The sequence below is a fragment of the Pseudorca crassidens genome, chromosome 13 (assembly GCF_039906515.1).
Source record: "Pseudorca crassidens isolate mPseCra1 chromosome 13, mPseCra1.hap1, whole genome shotgun sequence".
Lineage (NCBI taxonomy): Eukaryota > Metazoa > Chordata > Mammalia > Artiodactyla > Delphinidae > Pseudorca > Pseudorca crassidens.
The window spans coordinates 19,076,313-19,099,251 of record NC_090308.1 but is presented as its reverse complement, the minus strand read 5'-3'; the positions used below and the strand labels follow the sequence as shown (position 1 = coordinate 19,099,251).

Sequence of the window (22,939 nt, the reverse complement as noted above, 5' to 3'; positions counted from 1 at the left end):
TCTATAATTTGCACCTGAAATAAGGCTGACCCACCATGAGCAGGACTTGGAGAATTTGAGCCGTTTTTCCAGTAGTGTTGATGGGCTGCATCAAGCCATCCACACTCTCCCTTGGGAACCAATGGCAGACAACTCTGAAACTGCAGTCCTGACCAACGATACAACGTCTTGCCAAGAAACAGTAGCAAAGTTAACTGGTCTTTATGGGAAGCAGGCTCTTGAGATTATTTGTCAGACTGCAAAGGAGAGGTGGAATAAAGGCCAGCCAAGAATCTCTGGCCATGACAAAATAAAAAAGCACAGGAATAATGCAAAAATTCCAATCAGCTCAGATCCCTTTAAATTCTGCCTATTGACTCCATAAACATTTCTTGAGTAACTACTATAAGCTAAGCACATTATTAAGCAAATAAAGACAAAAATTATAGAAGTAGGGGTATTTCGGATAAGTATAATTTTGTCATATAGCAATTTTATGAAGGTTTAATTTTTACTATGGTTTTAGTAGCTGTTTTTCTGGCTGTTATGTATAGGATTTGGGGGAAAACCCACAGCTCTTCAGTAGTAGCAATTTTAAAGTTTACTTTAAATATTACCTGGAATAATAAAATTGTATAACTTTTCCATCACTCTCTTCATGAGTTGATTGAACTTTTTCATTCTTGAGTTTGCATCACTCAGAAAATCTAGTTTTGCTAGGCCACCTTCCAAAAGATAAATTCCAACCTACATAGAATTAATCAACATAAAAATAGTTTTGATTGTACTATACCATTTTTGAGGATATAAGAAAAACATTTTTTAACATCATCATTTTTAAAGGTATTCACAGTATTTACCCCACAAGCACTAAATATATACCTACCAAATCTCCCTTAGATGTTTTCACTTTCAATAACAAATTCATTCTACAAATGCAGTACCTAGTATGTGTGATGCACCATTTAAGTAGCTAGAAAAAAAATATTTCCTTAACTGAAACTGAACCTGGGAGACTGTGATGAGAACACCAATTCTACCAACCAAGTCAATGATTTCCCAACTGGATGATCATCAGAATATCAATGAAGCTGGTTAAAAATGCAGATTCCCCCAGAAGATTCTGATGCACATGACAGGATTCTTAAGCACAGTTAGGTTTGGGAATCCCTATTACTATATCAAACACTAAAATGTATAGGAAAACAGACCTTGATTAAGGTTATGTAGCTTGAGTCTAGTGAAACAATGTAGTATGAAGTTTTGTAGTCAAAATACTTGAATTTTAATACTGGCATTGATATTTAAGAGCTAAATAAACAAACAAAATAATTGATTTATTCTGACCCCAATAGAGAGAAACCTATATGAGATAGCCCACTTAGTACAATTTTAAAACTTCCTAATGGTAGATAATCAATAAATACAGTTTCCTTCATTTTCCTGTATTATCCTGAGCTTGATTCCCTAATCACTGAGATTCTCATAGTTTTTCACTAAAGAACAAGAATCAACCAGTATTATACAGGAATAAGTGGCAAAGATTATTTTTCACTACTTATATTCTGCTTTGTACCTAGAGATGGCTTGCTATAGCAGCAATAAGTGTTTAAAAGTTTATAAAAATTGGGATTAGGGAAGACAGAACAGATCAAGATTTGGTGTGTGGGTGGGAGAAGTAGACAGAACACAGGCATACAATCCATGAATTCTTACATACTTGTTATCCCTGAGCCACAATTTTTGGCACTCACTATCAGCAAAGAGAGGGAATGCTTGGTTGTACAGTTAGACTGCAGGGAAGAATTAATTACAATCCAATGCTTCTAAATTTTCTCCTTTCCTTCTGTCAATTCTGAAACTATAAATGGGGCTATCAATATAATTGATTTTTAATGTGAGAAATGTATAACACAGCTTTCAACTGAACAGAGGTGAATTTAACATTTTAGAATTTCTTTTCAAGTTCTAGCATGAAGGTATATAAACCTGCTTCATAGTTGACAAAGTACATTTACTTACATTACCTCACCTGATTCTCAACACAACTGTATGAGGTAAAAAGAATGAGTACTATTTACATTTCGTACAAAAAGAACCTGAAATTAGGGCCTTTAAATGATTCACAAAAAGTTACTTGGCTAGTGAATAGCAGAGCCTGAAATGAATGGTAAATTTATTCATTCATTTACTGAAAATCTGTTTAGTACATGGTATTTTACTGGGCTGTGAAGATAAAAAACTTCATAGTCTAGTGAGGGGGAAAGATATAAAATATAAGTACACTACAAGTGACCAAGGCAAAAATAAGCATATGTGTTAGATATTATGGGGGAAGAGCATGTAACACCATCCATGGAGTTTAAGAAAGCATCTCCTTAGGTGAAGTAAACTCTGAGCTGAACATTAAGCGACGACCAGGAGTTTGGAGGGATGAGGAAGGCACAACCCAGGCAGAGGGAAGTGTGAGAGCAAAAGCAGAGATGCAAAAAGGCAGCAGGGTATCTGCAGGAAACAAATTAATTTGCACTTTCTGGGACAAACTAAAAAGCAGGGTGATTAAGAGTTGAGGCTGGAGAAGGAGACAAAGGCCTATCAAAGGAGAGACTTATATGCCAGATTATCATTAATTCTAGAGGCAGTAAATAGACTAGAATTCCATTTGCATTCATAGCATACCAGCCCAGAGACAAAGGAAATGAAGGAGTTGAAAAGGCAGTAATTAAAGGATTGCTACAGGAAGAGAAAGAGATAATGAGGACCAAAACAAGTCACTGAGAGTAGATCTGGAAAGGGCAAATCAGGAAGATCCTGAAAAAAGAACAGCCTGAAAATGATTAGCTATAATATACATTTTTTATAGTTATTGGATGTCCCAAATAAAATGTACTCTGACACTTAATAATGAGAGGCTTATTGCTGGCTTTCCAGACCTTCCTTCTAAGTTAATTTCAAAATGGGCTGTCTGATGCAGAAAAACCTTAAAAGACACTACAGAAATTGCATACCTTGATAATGCGATTTCCTTCTGGTTTTTGGTAAAGTTTTATTCTTTTCTTCTTTTGCAGCCACCCCAAATCTTCTAACATTTCACCACTAAAGGATGATTCCACTTGAATACCTTTGTCACAAATACTGATTGGCTCGTTGAGTCCTCTTTCTTTTTTCTCTATATCTTCGCATTCTGAATGAACATAGATCACAAACTGACAGCTCGACTCTGAACTCATCAGTGTAAAACTCCTTTCAGAAAAATTTTCAATTAAACTCTGTTCAGGAAGAAGCTGAAGAGTTAATTCCCCTAGAAATGCTTTCCAAGAATTATCAAAGTGACAGGGAGAAATCACAATATTCAGCTTTGGAGACAAAGGGGAAAAAATGCCACCAGTCTCTTCTTCAACTGATTTTGAGAGGCTCACCACTTCTGGACACCTCTTCTTATCTTTGTGAGCCACTTCTCCCTTTAGACTATCATCTAGGATGATGCAGTGAGCAGAAGAGGAGTCCAAACCTGGGCAGGACTGCTCGTCATCAGTTGAGGTGAGAGGTTCATTCCTTCTGTCCTCATGCATATTCCAACGAAGCTGCTGTTGCTTTTCCTCATCTACCCTCACTGGAGGAGCACGTTTCCGTCGGCTGCTCATTTTCAAGTTATCTTGGTAAATATGAAGTCTAGAAGACAAACGCAACAGTAGGCATTCCAAGAGAGGATTTTAGTATTAAAATACTCCCAGATGAGAAATTCAGCAGAGAAAAATAATCCCACACATAACATGGAATCTTCAGAGACACACAAAGTAATGGATAATTTTTTTAATAAGTCAAATACAGCTTTGGAACACACTCACTATAATCTCATGTATCATATAAATTCTAATGGTCTTATTGGTCTTTTACAGATAAATTTAATATAGATAATTTGTTGTTTAAACTAAAATAAATTCTAAAACTACATTTAATGAGCAGCATGATAGTAAGGTAAATCTCTCAGATATCCTGGAAATGCTTATTTGAAAACTTTTCGTGACATTTAGATTCATATCATCACCATAGAATTTCAATTTTGTTTTATAATCCCAAAGAGTTAACAAAACTTCACTTGACTCTTACATAACTTAAAAATCCCTAAAAATATATCTTCTTTTTCAAAAGAGGAAGATGAAAACATAGAAACGTATTTCTTTTTGTGAATCAGCATATAAAAAGAATAAGAGGGATATCTGGGCAAGAAATAAGGTGGTGATGGCAAACAGGGGAAATAAGGCAGAGACAATAAAAGAAGAAAATTTAAAAATATAGGGAAAAAAGAAAAGAAAGCTTTGTCAACTCAAAAGAGGAAACTGGGCTAAAAGCAGCCTATATAAGGTAGGTCCTAAACTACGTTTCCCAAAATAATAGCCAATTCCTATACATAGCATAAAACAACTCAGAGAAGTTAAATCACAAAGTCATAATGATGGTTAGTGCCTATTCCAATTTATTCCAACCATGTAGCTGGGGAAAAAAAAAGGATGTATAAACAAAATTTGTCTTCAAGTGCAGTTTAAGAAATATTCTCAGAAAAGGGAACCCTCTTCCACTGTTAGTGGGAATGTAAATTGATACAGCCACTATGGAGAACAGTATGGAGGTTCCTTAAAAAACTAAAAATAGAAGTACCATACAACCTAGCAATCCCACTACTGGGCATATACCCTGAGAAAACCATAATTCAAAAAGAGTCATGTACCACAATGTTCACTGCAGCTCTATTTACAATAGCCAGGACATGGAAGCAATCTAAGTGTCCATCAACAGATGCATGGATGAAGAAGATGTGGCACATATATACAATGGAATATTACTCAGCCATAAAAAGAAACTGAGTTATTTGTAGTGAGATGGATGGACCTAGAGTCTGTCATACAGAGTGAAGTTAAGTCAGAAAGAGAAAAACAAATACCATATGCTAACACATATATATGGAATAAAAAAAAATGGTTCTGAAGAACCTAGGGGCAGGACAGGAATAAAGACGCAGACATAGAGAATGAACTTGAGGAAACGGGGAGGGGGAAGGATAAGCTGGGACAAAGTGAGAGTGTCATGGACCTATATACACTACCAAATGTAAAACAGATAGCTAGTGGGAAGCAGCCGCATAGCACAGGGAGATCAGCTCAGTGCTTTGTGACCACCTAGAGGGGTGGGATAGGGAGGATGGGAGGGAGGGAGATGCAAGAGGGAGGACATATGGGGATATATGTATATGTACAGCTGATTCACTTTGTTATAAAGCATAAACTAACACACCATTGTAAAGCAATTATACTCCAGTAAAGATGTTAAAAATATATATATAACATATATAGAAAAACAAAAAAGAGAAGTATTCTCAGTAATTCCATTTTTAAATACATCCAGTCAGGTATTCGCCGAGTCCCCAGTAAGTATTCAACACCATGCTGTATTTGAGGAGAGGATATAAAAGAAGTATAGATCAAACCATGGTCTTCAATTCAATACAGACGATAAGCTGTGTTTTTGTTTCTTGACGACAAACTGAGCACACAGAGCAGTCTACATCTCTCTACCTCCACTAACTTGCCATCCTTAATTACTCTGCTCCAAATCTAGCCCTGTTTAAGGTAATACAAAACAAGGGGAAATCTCAGCTGACCAGAAACTTTGAGGTATTCCTAAAGAATGATACAGAGGGAATCAGACTGGAAAGCTGAGTGACAGCGTGAATGTATTAGCACAAAAGACGGGAGCATCATCAAGCGGGCTGCCATGCTCAGTGGTGGGGGACCTGGTAGTGGAACCCAAAGTGAGTCCAGGGCTACAGCACAGATAATAGTGGAACAATAAAGTGGAAACCCACAGGCCCTTACCTGCCCTATTTCTCCCAAAGCCAAGGTAGCTGTGATGGAGATATCTATTTTCTGGTGAGAGCGGTGCCTAAACTGGAAAGATGTCCTTTGCCACTGACTAAAGAAAAAAAGGCAGATGACAATGGACTCTGCCTATATGGAGGTCTCACCAATCTCCCATCCTCACTGAATACAACAGAAAACAAGTCTTACATCTGCTTCTGAGCCTCCCCTTAAGCAAACTGTACAAGCAGAGACGATGAAAGGTAAAGCAAGGAATCTGAACCTCAAAGATGAGTTCACAATCAACAAACATGAAGGGATCTCCAACAGGAGTATAAATGAACAAAGAAACTTTCACCCAAACAGATGGAGCAATCTGAATAAGAACTTTATAAAACAGTCAAATCATTACATCTTCAGGGAGATAACACTGTTTTCATGAAACAGAATCAGGAAGTCATAACACAAAAAGGTGGCTATTAAAAAAACTGACTGGTGGGCTTCCCTGGTGGCGCAGTGGTTGGGAGGCCGCCTGCCGCTGCAGGGGACGCTGGTTCGTGTCCCGGTCCGGGAATATCCCACATGCCGCGGAGCTGCTGGGCCCGTGCGCCATGGCCGCTGAGCCTGCGCGTCTGGAGCCTGTGCTCCGCAATGGGAGAGGCCACAACAGTGAGAGGCACGCGTACCGCAAAAAAAAAAAAAAAAAACTGACTGGCAATTTTAGGAAAGCAAATTATATTACTGGATATTTTCGATCTGCAGTTGGCTGAATCTGTGGATGCAGAATCTGCAGACATGGAGGGCTGACTGTATCTTTAAAGAAATAAAGGTGAAAAAAATGACAAAAGCCAAGAGAATTCACTTACAGACCCTCATTTACAAGAAATGTTAAAGGAAGTCCTCACAAAGGAAAATGATATTAGATGGAAATTTGGACCTACACAATGGGATAAAAAGCATTGTGAATGAAAAATATGTGCATAAATATGTCTTTTTCTCTTGTTTTTACAGTTCTTTAAAAGATAACTTTAAGAATTTTTTATTCTGAAAATTGTCAAGTCTACATAAAAAGAGAGAAATAGCCTAGTAGTATAATCATAGAGATATATATATACTATGTACTATGTTTATGGACTGAAAGACTCAAGATGCCAAAATGTCAATTCCTCAATATTGATCTACAGAGTCAAAGTAATCCCATTTGAAATCCCAACAGGCCTTTTTTTTTTTTTTTTTGTAGAAACTGACAAGCTGATTCCCAAGAACTAGAAGAGTCAAAATAATTTTGGAGAAGAAGAGTAAAGTTGAAAGATTTAACAAGGACTCCAGGACTTACACTGACAGTAATCAAAACAGTGTGGTAATGATATAAAGATAGACATATAGACCAATGGAACAAAATAAAGTGTCCTGTAATAGACCCACATAGCATGGTCAATTGATTTTTGAAAGAAATTCAAAGGCAATTAATGGGGAAAGAATATCCCTTTTAATAGATACCTCTATGCAAAAAAAAAAAAGAACCTTGATTTTTACCTCCCCACACACATAAAAACTAACTTGAAATGGATCATAAACTGAAATATAAAAGCTAAAACTGTAAGGCTTCCGGAAGAAAACTGAAGAGAAAATCTAAGTGACAGTGGATTAGGCCAAAAAACAAAAAAAAAAATTTAAATAGGACACAAGAAGCAGAGACTATAAGAAAATAATAAATTAGGCTTTAATGAAATTAAATACTTTGGCTCTTCAAAAGATATTGTTCTGAAAATGACAGGGGAAGCTGCGGATGGGAAACAATATTAGTAAAACAAATACCTGATGAAAGATTTCTATGTGGAATATATAAACAACTTGCAAATCAATAGTAAGAAAAACAACCTTATTAAAAAACGGACATAAATTTTGAACAGTCGTTTCACCAAAGAGGATCTATACGTTGCAAATACTGTAAGCACATGAAAATATCTTCACCATCATCAGTTATTAAGGCATTTCAAATTCAACCCATAAACCACAATGAGAAACTACATATCCAGTAGAATGATTAAAATTTAAAAGACTGAGGATGTAGAAGAACTAGAACTGAATTCTCCAGCATTCCAACAGGAAAAGTCTGTCAATTTCTTACAAAATTGAATATATATTTTCTACACAGCCTATTAATCCCACTCATAGGCATTTACCTAAGAGAAATAAAAACACAGAATCATAAAAGACTTAAACTTGAATTTGTTAATAGCAGTTTTATTAATAAAAGCCTACAACTGGAAACAACCCAAATGTCCATCACCTGATGAATAAACAAATGCAATACTACTCATGATAAACTACTGATACATATAACAACATGGATGAATTTTTAACACATTATACTAAGTGAAGGAAGCCAGAAATGAAAGACTACATAGTGTACGATTCCATTTATATGAAATTCTAGAAAAAGTAAAAATCTAGTGATAGAAAGCAGATTAGTGGTTATCAGGGGCCAGGAAGTGGTAAGAGGTGACTGGCAGCAAAGAAGCAGAAGGGAAACCTTTGGGGTAACAGAAATGTTCTACTGGTGATCACATGATGGTACACATTTGTCAAAATTCATCAAATTGTATGTGTAAAATTGTTGAATTTTATTGCATGTAATTTACCTTAATAAAACTAATTTAAAAAGCAGGACTTCCCTGGTGGTGCAGTGGTTTAGAATCCGCCTGCCAATGCAGGGGACACGAGTTCGATTCCTGGCCGGGGAAGATCCCACATGCCTCAGAGCAACTAAGCCCGTGAGCCACAACTACTGAGCCTGCACTCTAGAGCCCGCGAGCCACAACTACTGAAGTTGTGGCTCTACTACACGCTTAGAGCTCGCGCGCCTAGAGCCCGTGCTCCGCAGCAAGAGAAGCCACCGTAATGAGAAGCCCGCGCACCGCAATGAAGAGTAGGCCCCGCTCGCCGCAACTAGAGAAAGCCCACGCGCTGCAAGGAAGACCCAATGCAGCCAAAAATAAATAAATAAATTTAAAAAAACCCTAATTTAAAAAGCAAAGACAAAAAGTAGGTGCAGAAGTGATTTAAAAACTGTAAGAGAATATTAAGAATAGCTTTATTCTAATAAACTTGAAAAATCTAGATAAAATGTGTAATTTACTAACAAAATGTAATGAATAAAACTGGTCCAATAAATAGAAGATCTGAATAGAACAATAACCATAAAAGAAACATATAATATTACTTATCTACCTAAGATCTACCTCATTTCCTTGTTGACAGAACCTTTCTCTTACTTAGGAACACATTGGCCTTGTGACTTAGAAGAAGAGTGGTTTCCTCCGTAGTCTCAAGGAAGTTGTTTGTGCAGTCCAATAAGGATGCCACTAGCTTCCTGTGGCTATTTAACTTTAAGTTATAAAAAGATTTGAACTCAGCTCTTCATTCTCACTAACCACACTTCAAGAGCTCAAAAGCCATATGTGATTAGTGGCTATTGTACTGGACAGTATAAATATATAGAACACTCTCCTAATTGCAAAATGTCTATCAAACATTGCTGGTCTAAGTCAATCATGAGAATTCCACTCCCTCAACCAGTGCTTGGCTTATGAATATGCAGCTGGTGATCTATCTCCGACTATAGTTAACTACTCTTCAAGCATCTTATCGCCTCTATCTTGGATAAGAAGTCAGAATAATACAGGAAGCCCTTAATAACCTAAGTGCTTATCTGTGTCCAGTTCTCCTCAGAGCACAGGTTGGAATACTGGAATTGGGTCACTCTGCTGAAGTTAGGCTATACCAGTTTATCAGTTAGCTACTGTCATAAATATGCTGTATAACGCATCACCCAAAGCTCTGCCTTGAGACAGCAATCATTTATTCTCACAGATCTGCAGGTTAGCTGAGGGTTGGCTGATCTGGGCTAGGTTTCAGGAGAAGCAGCTTGGCTCTGCTTAACGTAGTCCTCATCCTTCTCCTGGGACCAGAAAAAAAACTCAGGAGTGTTCTTACGGCAGTGACTGAGGTGTAAGAGTACAAATCCAACCAAACAAGTATTTTCCTGCATTTGGTCAGGGTAAAACCACTAAGGTTCCACGGGCCAAAGCAAGTCACATGGATGGACTCAAAGTCAAGAGGTGGGGAGATATATTACACTTCTTTATGGGTGGAACCGCTCATGGCAAAGAGCGTGGATATGAGGTAGGGGATGGGGAGGGAACTGGGCCAGTTACACAACCTATCACACCAATCACAGTAATATTAGTAACATGGTAATTATAGAATCATTAACTCTAAAAGCCCCCAAAGCAACTGGCTAAAGTGTCTCACATCTGCAAAGCAATCCGGTTTACAGGAGAGAATGTGGGCTTTGAAGTCCTATCAACAGATTCTAATTCTAGCCTTGCACGTACAAATTGTCTAGCCTCTTTGTGTATGTACAAGAGCACAGCAACAGAAATTTAGCACATATTCAGTAAGTGGTAGTTGCTATTATCATCACCCCGAGAACACTATAAACTATATTTTACAATAACCAAACTTTAAAGTGGCAGGATGGGAGACTATAGATCAGTGTGTTTCAAATTTGACTTACATTAGAATCACCTGGAGGAAATTTAAAAAATCCTGATGCCTGGTACTACCCCAGCCAATTAAATTATAATCTCTGGGGCAGGGCCCAGGCACTACCTCCATTATTTCTTAGGCTCCCTAGGCGATTCCAGCACGCAGCCAAGTTTGAGAAACCTCGTTATTGTTAGCCAGCTGCCTACTAAAATCCACTTCTTTCTTTCCAAAGTATAGTATAGATGGGAAATGTCTGCTCAACTGGTGCTGCATCTCTAGTAATCCATGACCATTTTGAGCCAATCAATTGCGAAGAGAGGTTAATATGTGCCCTTTCTCTTACAACAGTCTTGTAATAGAGATATTATTGAATCCGAACACATTCCTTCAACTCTCTGTTCTTTTCTCTGGTAAGGCTCATCCAGTATCTTTTAAGTGATATATACCACTATAATCTGCACATTCTTTCAGATGTTTGCTTCCAATCTGATTCTTCTAATATTACAGAAGTATTTGTCAATTACAATGATAAGTTGAAGAAAAATAAAGACCAGGATTTCTAGCAAGGCTCTCGTTTTGTTCAGTTCTCTATTGAGCAAACATTCATGATCTGCCTTCCCTCCACCCCACCATCCTGTTTTGGTTGACTCTTTTTCTAGCAGATCTCTATCTAGGGATAACTCTTGAACCAAAGAAGATAATATTTGATCAAAGCTACTTATAACCATAATGTTAACTGGTAGCTAATAAGTCAAGTACTGGTAAAATTCCATGTATCTCTAATCATATTCCAATTTTAAATCCTTCTCCTTGTTTTCCTCATACCAGATGAATCTCATCTTTGATGATTCTGCTTCTTCTTCCTCCCCTTAAATATCAGTGTTTGGGTATAACATGATTATATGCAGTTTTCTATATGGACCACATTTTTATTGTCCCTCACTTAAGATGTAAAAAGCCTTTTGCTTGAAATGCCCTTTGATGCTTTTCTGCCTATCGCTGTCCTAATCTCCCCACAAAACCTTCCATGACCAGGTATGCTGAGTTAAGGGCCTCTCCTCCTTGATCCCAACTGCTACAGTGTTCTTAACTGTTTGACTTTGAACTACTTGAAAGCTTGGCAAGAACAGTATCCTATTCAGCATTGTACTCCCAATGCCAGGTCAGTGTCAGGATGGAAATGACATACAAAGTAGCATGAACCAAAGATCTCTAATTTTCTCAATACCCTCTCTCTTTTTAAGGACCTAGTACAGTACTTTACTCATATTTCTTTATGGAAAAATCTCTCTTAACCATATTCTAAAAGACTATAGGTAGTGTGAAACTACTCCTTACTATTTCTGGCCCAGAATGAGACAGAGAAAACTGACTGACCTGTATCTTTAACAGAAAACAAAGATAGATTGCTAGAAGAGTAAACATAAAATGTTAAGTTACTAAGACAATACAACAAATGGATATCAATTAAACTTATTCAGGTTCTTTCCTCTCCAAATTATTAGCTCTTCATTAAAAGACACATACCAATCCTGAATTACCACGAATCCATGGTAGGCCTGGGTTTAGGCTATTAGGGGAACAAAGAGTATATACATTTGAGATATTGCTGTCCAAGGTAAGCCTTATGCAAGTGAAGCCCAATCACTACTGATAACTGAAAAAGTTCTCAGTGACCTAGCATTACCACAATCTTCTTCTGTAGTGATAATCCCAGTAGGCTGAGAGTATTTTCATCTACTGAACTCTAGAATATATGTTAGTCACAGATACTTAGAAAATGCCCTCATAAGATTTTTCACCAGCAGATTGTTTCCCCCAAATCTTTCTAGCCTGAACTCTTAATAAAAGATTTGTTTTAATAATCCTGTAAGTACAGTTCTTCAGGCTGGACAAGAAGAGTATATATATACATATATATAGCATCCTTCAAAACTAAACTATTTTATTCTCAACTGCCAGCTTATTGGCCAAGTGGACCTTGTAAACTCCAGGAAGTGCCAGCTTTTGCAGTACAGGTACACTTATCCCACAACTGTTCACTACCACACTGCTTCCAGCATGATTACTGATCATAAATCAACTAGTCTTTTTGGTGACAGTACAGATATTATGGATTATTTCAATTCATGGGAGTTTCATCATTCTTGCTATCACCCAACCGAATAGTAAAAAATGGCTTTAATGACTTTAAAATTATTATTTTTTTGTTCCGTTAAAGCCACAAGTTAATTTAAACACAAGTAGGAAAACACCAAACATCTAGGATTTTTACCTCATGGCTAATATCAAGTCACTTAGAAAAAAGACACAAGCTTAATGGTCATTATTTAATAATACTGTTTATCTGACAGTGACCGTCAATCATCAGAAAACACATCTTGGTTCTGGAAACCAGCAACTACCAAGGAGTCAAAGTGTACAATGTGCACTGGTGGTTTAGAATGCGAATGTAATTAATATGACTCCAGAGGCAACTGAGAACTTTCAGACTAACTTGGCCTCGGCCTCCCCTGTACTACATTACAACCCCGCCCACCAAGAAGCTAGGCAGCTGCCCAGTTCCAAGTCTCCAGGGGCATATCTGCAGCGAACAGTGATACCCACTCAGTTTCCTTCCAAAAGACTCAAAAGCGGTTCGAGGAGTCTGAGGAGGGCTGTCAGCGCCGACCGCTCCCAGCAGGCCGGGCAAACAAGCTGCCGCGAGGCGGAGGAGCGCGATCACAGCCCTCGGGGCGCTCGAACAAGACACTGCAGGCCCCAGGCCCCAGCCCCCGGGGAGAAGCACAGCCTCCTTTCCCATGGCCCCACCTCGTCCCGGGGGAGCCGCGGCGGTGCACGGGCCCACACGTCTGGGATGGGGAAGGGTCGGGGGGACTCGCGCTGCGGCTCCTTCTCAGCCTTTTAGTTTCCCAGACTCCAGAACAACAGAGTCCTCCCTCCCTGGGACCTCCGTCTCTGTGCAGAGACGCCTTCCGTCCCCGACCTCTGACCCCTGACCCTCCATCACCCAAGCGCCTACCTAGACTCGTTCTCCAAGCCCCTAGAGCCTCTCTGCACCAAGGCTCAGGGCCCTCTAATGCCCCCGCAGGTCCCGGACATGCATTCGCCACCCAGCGAACATCCACCTGAGGTAGGCACGCGCGATTTAGGCGGGCGTGTGTTGCGGTTCCTTGGGGGGCCCAGAAACCACAGCTCCTAGGTGCCGGGCGCGCGCTGGAGCGAGGGGTCAAGGTGAACGCGCACGTAGGAGCGCCCCGCCCCCTTTGTCCGGCAGTGGCTTCATGAGTGTCTTCTGCGCAAGTCCACACGGTTAGAGACTCTTGAAAGACACGGTCGAAGTCTCGCGATATCTCGACACCAAGCCATTGGAGAATACAGGATTGGCTGGAACCTCTAAGGAGGAGGCGGGGCTCTAAGCGGATTTAGAAGTGAGCGGGGCGCCCGGCTGAAGGGGCGAGGCTCCCGGCTGAAGGGGCGAGGCTCCCAGCGCAAGGGAGTGGGACCAGTTTGAAGCGAGTGCCAGATGTAAGAGTTGTGGCTTTAACAAAGAGAATTCTGCAAATGCACCTTTTAAATTGTTTCCAGAAAGCAGCCACTAATTAGTTACGGATGAAGCTTATCTCCCTCAGAAAAGTGATTTTAAAAGACTTTCCAGGGAGATGTGAGTAAATATTTTAAGATGAGGAAAAAACTACACGTATTGTGCTGAAGCTGGCCTTCCAATATCTTAGTCCTTTTCCTTCTCTTCACTGAGCGGTAGCCGCTTTTCTTGGACGTAGGCTTATGCCTAGATAACTGGCATAACTGAGAGGCTTCAGGGCCAAGAGCCTGAAAAATAACCCTCAGGAACATGGGGCACTCAGTGATTGAGTACCTAATAAGGACTCAGCATTATACTGTGGAGTGGCGTCTTGGCCTGTGTGATCACAGAAGGACAAAAGTAAGTTCTTGCCTATGGGAGCGTCCGTTAGCTGCGGAGAGAGTCCAGAGTGGTCCATATTCTTTAGACCTCTAAAATAGCTTAAGAGAGGCCATTTGCATAAATGAAACCACGTAGAATTCGGTGGAAATCAGTGACCTTATCCAAGTCTTCATAAGGCAAGTTGAAAAAGAAATGCTAGTGCTGGAGCAGTAGGCAAGCAGAGTCCCTCTTCATTGGAGAACTGATCCTTTAACTAAGTATTGATACAAGACATAATGGAGCCTTTCTTTTGGAAGTGTAATTTGAAACTCCATATTTAAACGTCTATTGTGCTGTAAAAGGTTATCTTTAATAGTTTTATGTCACATTTCACCATTGGAGCAGAAAATTAAGCTCATAATTTGACTGAGTTCAGCTGGTACCAGGCAGAAATATTTAAAAATAAGCACAGCATCATTTCATCTTTGTTCAGCTTGATCAGGGTAATTAATCTCTATAGACATTATTGTTATCCTGTACAAAATATTAAAGTGTAGATCCAGTTGTGTGTCTGGAGATGTAATTTCACCTACAGAGATGGAATTCTATACAGTATCCTGTTCTTACAATTAAAGAAAATTCTTCCTCTTGAATTTTCCAATGGTATGTTCAATCCTGTATTTGCAAAGTGCCCTGTGTAGTCTTTGAAAAGTTCTCTATGAAGTAATGTTTTTTCATATTAGAATCACCAGAGCTAATGCTCATTTTTGCACCTTTGCATTCTGGAAGCTCGCAGCTGTGAAATAGCTGTTCACCCCTGACAACACTCAGTTCATCCACCCATTAGATGCTAAAGATGTAATAGCATTCCTCAAGTGGGAATCAGTTGATCAGACATCAACCAATCAGGGAACCACTCAGTCTACATAGAGTTCAACTGCTTCTTCTTGAAACTGTAAATGTAGCTGAAGTCAGACCGTTCGCTTCCTTGTGTGGTCCACTAGGCCAAAGCTATAGATCCAGTTCCTTTTGGGGATAGTAGCTTTATTCTAACCTTGCCCCTAACTCAGGTCATCAATTTTAGAAAAGAATGTTTTAAGTTGTTCTCAAGGAGGAGGAATGGTTGAGAGGTAGTAAATGAGTAAATGTAAATTTAACTCCCTTTGGAGGCAGAAAAGCATGACTGATGATTTAGGAGTAGAACTTCGTTTTGCAAAGCCCTTTCATGTTCATTTTTCCATTTGATCTTAAAATGATAATATGAGATATTTAAATTTTTCATTTAAAGAGGAATCTGTGTCTCAGAAATTTGGTGATTTGCCACAGTTTGGCTCTCAGAGAACAAGAGAATCTAGAATTCCTCTGGATTCTCTGTCTAGGCTATTTCCTCTTATTACTAAGTCATGTTGTCTATCAAATAAAAATGAACAAATTTTCACCAAACTTTCTAGGTTGCCATGGGAAAAATGAAGGCAAGAGGTGTGTAATTGCTTGATGACACAAGGCAGAGTATATCAACAAGTATCATTCAGACCCAGCACTCCTTAATAGAAAGATCATTAATAAAATTGCTTGAGAAGTTTATCCCATATTCTACTTATATTTGCCTGCTCTGTGGAAGTGAAGTTGATGGCCACTCAGTGTGATTGAGGCTTGCCAAAGATGACTTTTTGCCAAAAGTGATTTTTTGTTTCCATTTTCCTTACTACCAATCTGTCTTAGGATTGCTTTTCCTCCTCCTGACAAAATGAAAATATTAAGGTCAAAGTCACTATTTCAGAATGAATCACAATGTCCAAAGCCATTGTTAAAGTGTGTGTAGTACTAACAGTGAGAGGAAGAAACATTGTCTTGGAAAATTGGTGCTAGTAGAGGTGATCAGCTGTGTTGAAGTGAATGAGTGCCAGGTCAAACAAACAAGAAATGGTATCATAGGGCCTGGGCATGCTTTGCTGTAGCTTGACCACATTGGGGGGCAGGAGGTGTGTGACTTGAACACAATGTTTAGAACTTCACAGTTTTTGCTCAGGCTAGTCATGGATAGGTTTAAGTGTTAACTTTCAATTTAATTTTTCCTTGGTGATTTGCAGGTCAAATTTATTTCAAAGTCCAAAGTTTGTTCTATCTCCCCTGCTGCAAGCTCAACCTGCAAACTGAAAACTCTGCCTCTCCTAATTTGTAAAGCAAAATTTGGAATCGGGACATAAAATGCTGCATTGGACATGAACTTAGGACATAAGGAAACGGGAATTCACCATTTCTTTGTAAGTACTTGTTTTGGGTGTTAATAAAGCAATGCTTGTAAGTTAGGTAAGCACAAGGAAAAAGTTGAAGTTGGGTCTGTTGGGTAAGGAAAGATAAGAGATTATATTCAGTGTTTATTAATGAAGATAATATAATCTGTATCTTTGGTACCCTTCTGAGTCCCTCCCCACCTCCATTCCCAATTGTTACTTTTCCTAATTGCATTTTTTTTCCAGCTGATTTTGTCAATATGGCCTCTGAGCATTAAGGAATAGTAATATTGTAGATAAGTCTTTCGATGCTTATGACTTAAGTAATATTTATTATGCAATTCTGACAAAAATAGAAGTGAAATACTTTTTTTTTTTTTTTTTGCGGTACGTGGGCCTCTCACTGTTGTGGCCTCTCCCGTAGCGGAGCACAGGCTCCTGACGTGCAGGCTCAGTGGCCATGGCTCATGGGCCTAGCCGCTCCGCGGCACGTGGGATCTTCCCGGACCGGGGCACGAACCCACGTCCCCTGCATCGGCTGGCGGACTCTCAACCACTGCGCCACCAGGGAAGCCCCAGAAATACTTTTTGAATATTTAAAAGGTTTCTATCATGTGTCATTTTAAAGTACAAATGTGATGTAGCACTTTCAGAATGAATCTAAAATCTCAAGGAAGGTTAATCATAGTAGTGTTAGCATAAAATGATGCTTGCCAGAGGATGAAGAACCTTTCTGAAGCTTCCATCCACTAGAAGGTTAACACCATGCTCAGACATCAGCACTGGTGTATTTTTTAGGTCAATTTTGGAGACAATGGCAAAATTAGGTATGAGTTTCACTTCCTTTAAATCCTGTAAATTTGCTGAATTCCTTTTTGGGCTCTTAAACTTAAATACTTTACATACTGCATGATAGTAGTATCTAATGATCAATTATGTCTATGTACCATAAATTCCCCTCTTGACTATTAGCTCCTGAGAGTTAATTTTTAAAAAACAAACCAAATCCATCCAACCATCTCAGGTAACTCTACTGAAACCAATTTAAAGACAGATATTTGGAAACCACTTGAGCAAATGACCTCCAGCTTATGAACTAATTGATTCCTGGATGCTTAAAAAACAAGTTTATGTAAATCAAATCCTTATTTCCCATATGCATAATGTTATAAACTGGGGCACCAATCCTGGAAACCATCTCATACCTTAAAATACCAAAATTACCTTCACAAGAATTAACTCAAAATAGGTCACAGATCTAAATATAAAATACAAAACTATAAAATCCCTAGAAGATAACACAGAAGAAAACCTAGATGGCCTTGGGTATGGTGATGATGGTACTTTTAGATAATATACCAAAGGCATGATCCATGACAAAAAAATTGATGAGCTAAACTTCATTAAAATTAAAATAATCTGCTCTGCAAAAGACAATATCAAGAGAATTAGAAGACAAGACACATACTGGGAGAAAATATTTGCAAAAGGCTCATCTGATAAAGGACTGTAACTACAATCATTAGTTAAGGGATACACAAGATAAAAAGATGTAAGATGTAACTTCTAAAACATAAAAAAATTGTTGGGTGGGGGAGAGCAAAAATGTCGAGCTTTAGAATGTTATCAGCCTTAAGTTCGTACCAACTTAACGTAGACTGTTACAGATGTAAGTTGTTATATGTAAGCCTCATGGTAACCACAAAGCAAAAACCTATAGTAGATACACAAAACTTAAAGAGAAAGGATTTTAAACATACCACTAAACAAAGTTAGCAAATTATGAAGGAAGAGAGCAAGAGAAGAAGACAGGAATAGAGAGGAACTATAAAACAACCAGAAAACAATTAACAAAATGACAATAAGTAAATACCTATCAGTAACTGCTTTAAATATAAATATACTAAATTCCTCAGTCAAAAGACATAGAGTGGCTTAATGGATAAAAAGCAAGATCCGTCTGTATGCTGCCTACTAGAGACTCACTTCAGATATAAGGAAACACACAGACTGAAAATGAAAGGATGGAAAAAGCTATTCTATGCAAATGGAAACTAAAAGAAAGCTGGGGTAGCTATACTTATATCAGACAAAATAGACTTTAAAACAAAGACTATAATAAGAGACAAAGAAGGGCATTACGTAATGATAAAGGGATCAATCCAACAAGCGGATTTAACATTTGTAAATATTTATACACCCAACATAGGAGCACCTAAATATATAAAGCATATATTAACAGACTAAAGGGAGAAATAGCAATACAATAATTTATATCAATGGATAAATCATCTAGACAGAATATCATTAAGGAAACATCAGCCTTAAATGACACATTAGTTCAGATGAACTTAACAGAAATACTCAGAACATTCCATCCAAAAGCAACAGAATACACATTCTTCTAAAGTGCATATGAAACATTATCCGTAAGTGATCCTATCTTAGGCCACAAAACAATTCTTAATAAACTTAAGAAGATTGAAATCATATCAGGCATCTTTTCCCACCACAGAGGTGGGAAATCAATTACAAGAAGAAAACTGGAAAATTTACAAATAAGTGAAGATTAAACAACATGCTGCTGAACAACCAATGAGTTAAAGAAGAAATGGAAAGATAAATTTAAAAAAATACCTTGAGACAAGTGAGAATGGAAATACAACATACCAAAATATATGGAATACAGCAAAAGCAGTTCTTAGAGGGAAGTTCATAGAGATAAATGCCTACATCAAGAAACAAGAAAAATCTCAAACAACCTAGTAATAATATATAATAATTATATCAAGGTATAATAAGTATTTAATATAATTGTATAATAATCTCAATAGATGCAGAAAAAGCATTTGACAAAGTTCAACATCCATTCATGATTAAAGCTCTCAAGAAAATATGTATAGAAGGAATTTACCATAACACAAAATAGGCCATAGGCCATATGTGAAAAGCCCACAGCTAATATCATATTCAGCGAGAAAAAAGTGAAAACTTTCTCTTGAATATCTGGTACAAGGCAATAATGCCCACTCTCACCACTTCTATTCAACATAGTACTGGAAGTCCTAGCCAGAGCAGTGAGATAAGAAAAGAGAAATAAAAGGCATCCAAATTGGAAAAGAAGTACAATTATCCCTGTTTGCAGATGACATAATTATATATGTAGAAAACCCTAAAGACTCAACCAACAAAACCTGTTAGAGCTAATAAATGAATTCGGTAAAGTTGAAGGATACAAAATCAAAATAAATACAAAAATCATTCATGTTTCTATACACAAACAATAAACTATCTGAAAGGGAAATTAAGGAAACAATTCTATTCACAATAGCAACAAAAATAATAAAATACTTAGGAATAAACTTAACAAAAGACATAGATTTATACACTGAAAATTATAAAACATTGATGATGGAAATTAAAGAAGACACAGATAAATGGAAAGACATCTTATGTTCATGAATTGGAAGAATTCATAAAATGTCCATACTACCCAAAGCCATCTGTAGATTCAATGCAACCCCTATCAAAACCCCAATGACATTCATTACGGAAGTAGTAAAAACAATCCCCAAATTCATATGGAACCCCAAAAGAATCTTGAGAAGGAAAAACAAAGCTGAAGGTATCATACTTCCTGGTTTCAAACTTTATTACAAAGCTATATCAAAACAGTATGGTACTGGCATAAGAAAGACATATAGATCAGTGTAACAGAATAGAGAGCCCAGAAATAAATCCACACATTTACAGTCAGCTGATCTTTGGCGAGGATGCTAATTACCCATAATGAGGAAAGGATAGTCTCTTCAATAAATTTTGGGAGAACTGGACCCTTCTTTCACACCATCTACAAAAACCAATTCAAAGCAGATTAAAGGAATAAACATAATTCTTGAAACTGCAAAACTACCAGATTAAAACATAGGGAAAAAGCTTCTTCACATTAGTCTGGGCAGTGATTTTTTTGGATATGACACTAAAAGCCCAGGAACAAAAGCAAAAACAGACAATGAGATTTGTCTATTTTTCTATGAGATTGCATCAAACTAAAATGTTTCTGCACAACAAAGGAACCAATCAACAGAGTGGAAAAGCAACCTACAGAATGGGAGAAAATATTTGCAAACAATATAACTGGTAAGGGGTTAATACCTGAAATATATAAATAACTCAATCAGTTAAACAGCAAAAACAAGCAAACAATAAAACCGAAAAATAAACCCGATGAAAAAATGGGCTAAGCGCATAGCACAGGGAGATCAGCTCAGTGCTTGGTGACCACCTAGAGGGGTGGGATAGGGAGGGTGGGAGGGAGGGAGATGCAAGAGGGAAGAGATAAGGGAACATATGTATATGTATAACTGATTCACTTTGTTATAAAGCAGAAACTGACACACCATTGTAAAGCAATTATACTCTAATAAAGATGTTTAAAAAAAAATGGGCTAAGGACCTGAATAGATACTTATCAAAAGAGCACATACAAATGGCCAACAGGTATACGGATGAAGGGATGCTCAACATCACTAATCATCAGAGAAGTCGAAATCAAACCTACAATGAGATATTACCTCACACTTGTTAGAATGGCTATTATCAAAAAGACAAGGGCTTCCCTGGTGGCGCAGTGGTTGAGAGTCCGCCTGCCGATGCAGGAGACACGGGTTCGTGCCCCGGTCCAGGAGGATCCTATGTGCCGCGGAGCGGCTGGGCCCGTGAGCCATGGCCGCTGAGCCTGCACGTCCGGAGCCTGTGCTCCGCAGCCGGAGAGGTCACATCGGTGAGAGGCCCGCGTACCGCAAAAAAAAAAAAAAAAAAAAAAAAAAAAAGACAAAAGAGCGGTTGGCAAGGATATAGAGAAAAAGGAACCCTGGTACACTGTTGGTGGGAATGTAAATTAGTACAGCCATCATGGAAAACAGCTTGTAAATTCCTCAGAAAGTTAAAAATAGAGCTACCATATGATCTAGCAATCTCATATCTGGGTATATAACCAAAGGAAATGAAACAAGTATCTTGAAGAGATATCTGCACTTCTATGGGGTTCATTGCAGCATTATGCACAATATTCAATACATAGAAACAACCTAAAGTGTTCATCAATGGATGAGTGAATAAAGAAAATGTGAATATATATATAGTTCAGCCTTAAAAGAAAAGAAAATCCTGCCATTTGCAACATGGACAAACCTGGAGAACGTTGTGCTAAGTGAAATAAGCCAGACACAGAAAGACAAACTACTACATGATGTCATTTATCTGTGGAATCTAAAACATTTGAACTCATAAAAGCAGAAAAGTAGAAAGGTATTTGCCAGGGGCTGGGGGATGGGAGAAATGGGGAGATGTTCAAATGGTACACATGTTCAGTTATGCAGGATGAATAGGTTCTGGAGATCTAATGTACAGCATGTGACCATAATTAATAGTATTGTATTGTATACCTGCAGTTTGCTAGAAGAGTTGATCCTAAGTGTTCTCACTACAAAAAAATATAATAACCATGTGAGGTTATGGATATCTTAATTAACTTGATTGTAGTAATCATGTTACAATGTACATGTATATTAAATCATCAAGTTGGATGCCTTAAATATATACAAGTTATATTTGTCAATACCTCAATGAAGCTGAAAAAGGTGGTAATTGAGAAATTTCAACAGTTTGAACTACCCTCATCAAAAAATGATTCATTTGTAATCAATAGGTATTATATATCTCATTATATTATTTTGATCCTTTGAAAGGCAATTATCCATGTAGAAGAAATTCTTAGCCAAACAGTATTACAATAGCTAGAAGCTTTTTGTGTCCCAAATATTTTTAACAAATGTGGGTTTTCTAGATTTTGTTTGACAAGGAGTGGGAGGAATTTCACCTGTTCTACCAGAAACCAGTAAAGGAGTCCTGTTGCTTTAATGCCTATTTCTCCTGTGCAGAATATTTGTTCAATTTTTTCCAGTTAAATTTAATATATGAAAATCAACTTGAAAAGCATAAATGTGTATCATTAAGGAGGGTAATTCATAATGGATATACTGGCAGAAATGAAATATTTAATTAAACATTGAAAATAAATCCAAATCATCAGTGAGTATTACCCTGATTACAAAAGAGTCATCTTCTTATGCAAAATAGAATATTTATGAATGTGTGTTTTCAGTCATTTTGAATACAGATATGTATTTGGAAAACTCTTCAGATTTATTGAAGTTCCTCTGCCCTAAAGAGCCAGTTTTAGTTAAGTTTTTTATCATCCTCATCCCTTTTACAGTGCAAGCTTAAAGAGATGTAATATTTCTATAGTGACTGCTGGCTATATAGTCATTAGAAAATTCAAAATACTGAAATGAATGATGGAAAAATATGTTTGTAGATGTAAATAAATCTTGCTTTTAGTTTCTCTGTAC

At 37.8% G+C, this 22,939-nt stretch overlaps 2 protein-coding genes across 6 annotated transcripts in view; one reads left to right on the top strand and one right to left on the bottom strand.

Moving 5' to 3' along the window:
- SHPRH (SNF2 histone linker PHD RING helicase) overlaps nt 1-13,671 on the bottom strand; it is an 81,449-nt gene extending 67,778 nt beyond the window's left edge. For 2 of the 5 annotated variants that reach the window (XR_010933641.1, XR_010933642.1), the window contains exons 1-3: nt 13,411-13,671; nt 2,988-3,651; nt 597-726 (exon numbers count right to left, since the gene is read on the bottom strand). Coding sequence is in view for 3 of the 5 variants with exons in the window: in XM_067701843.1 (XP_067557944.1) it covers nt 597-726; nt 2,988-3,623 (766 nt within the window). In the remaining 2 variants the exon portion in view is untranslated. Of the gene's footprint in view, nt 1-596; nt 727-2,987; nt 3,652-13,199; nt 13,338-13,410 lie in introns of those variants that run through there. The other 3 variants (XM_067701843.1, XM_067701844.1, XM_067701845.1) reach the window with 3 other exon arrangements.
- Nucleotides 13,672-13,872: 201 nt separating this feature from the next.
- GRM1 (glutamate metabotropic receptor 1) overlaps nt 13,873-22,939 on the top strand; it is a 402,342-nt gene continuing 393,275 nt past the window's right edge. The window contains exons 1-2 of the mRNA XM_067701842.1: nt 13,873-14,331; nt 16,383-16,556. The gene's annotated coding sequence lies outside the window, so the exon portion shown is untranslated. The remainder of the gene's footprint in view (nt 14,332-16,382; nt 16,557-22,939) is intronic.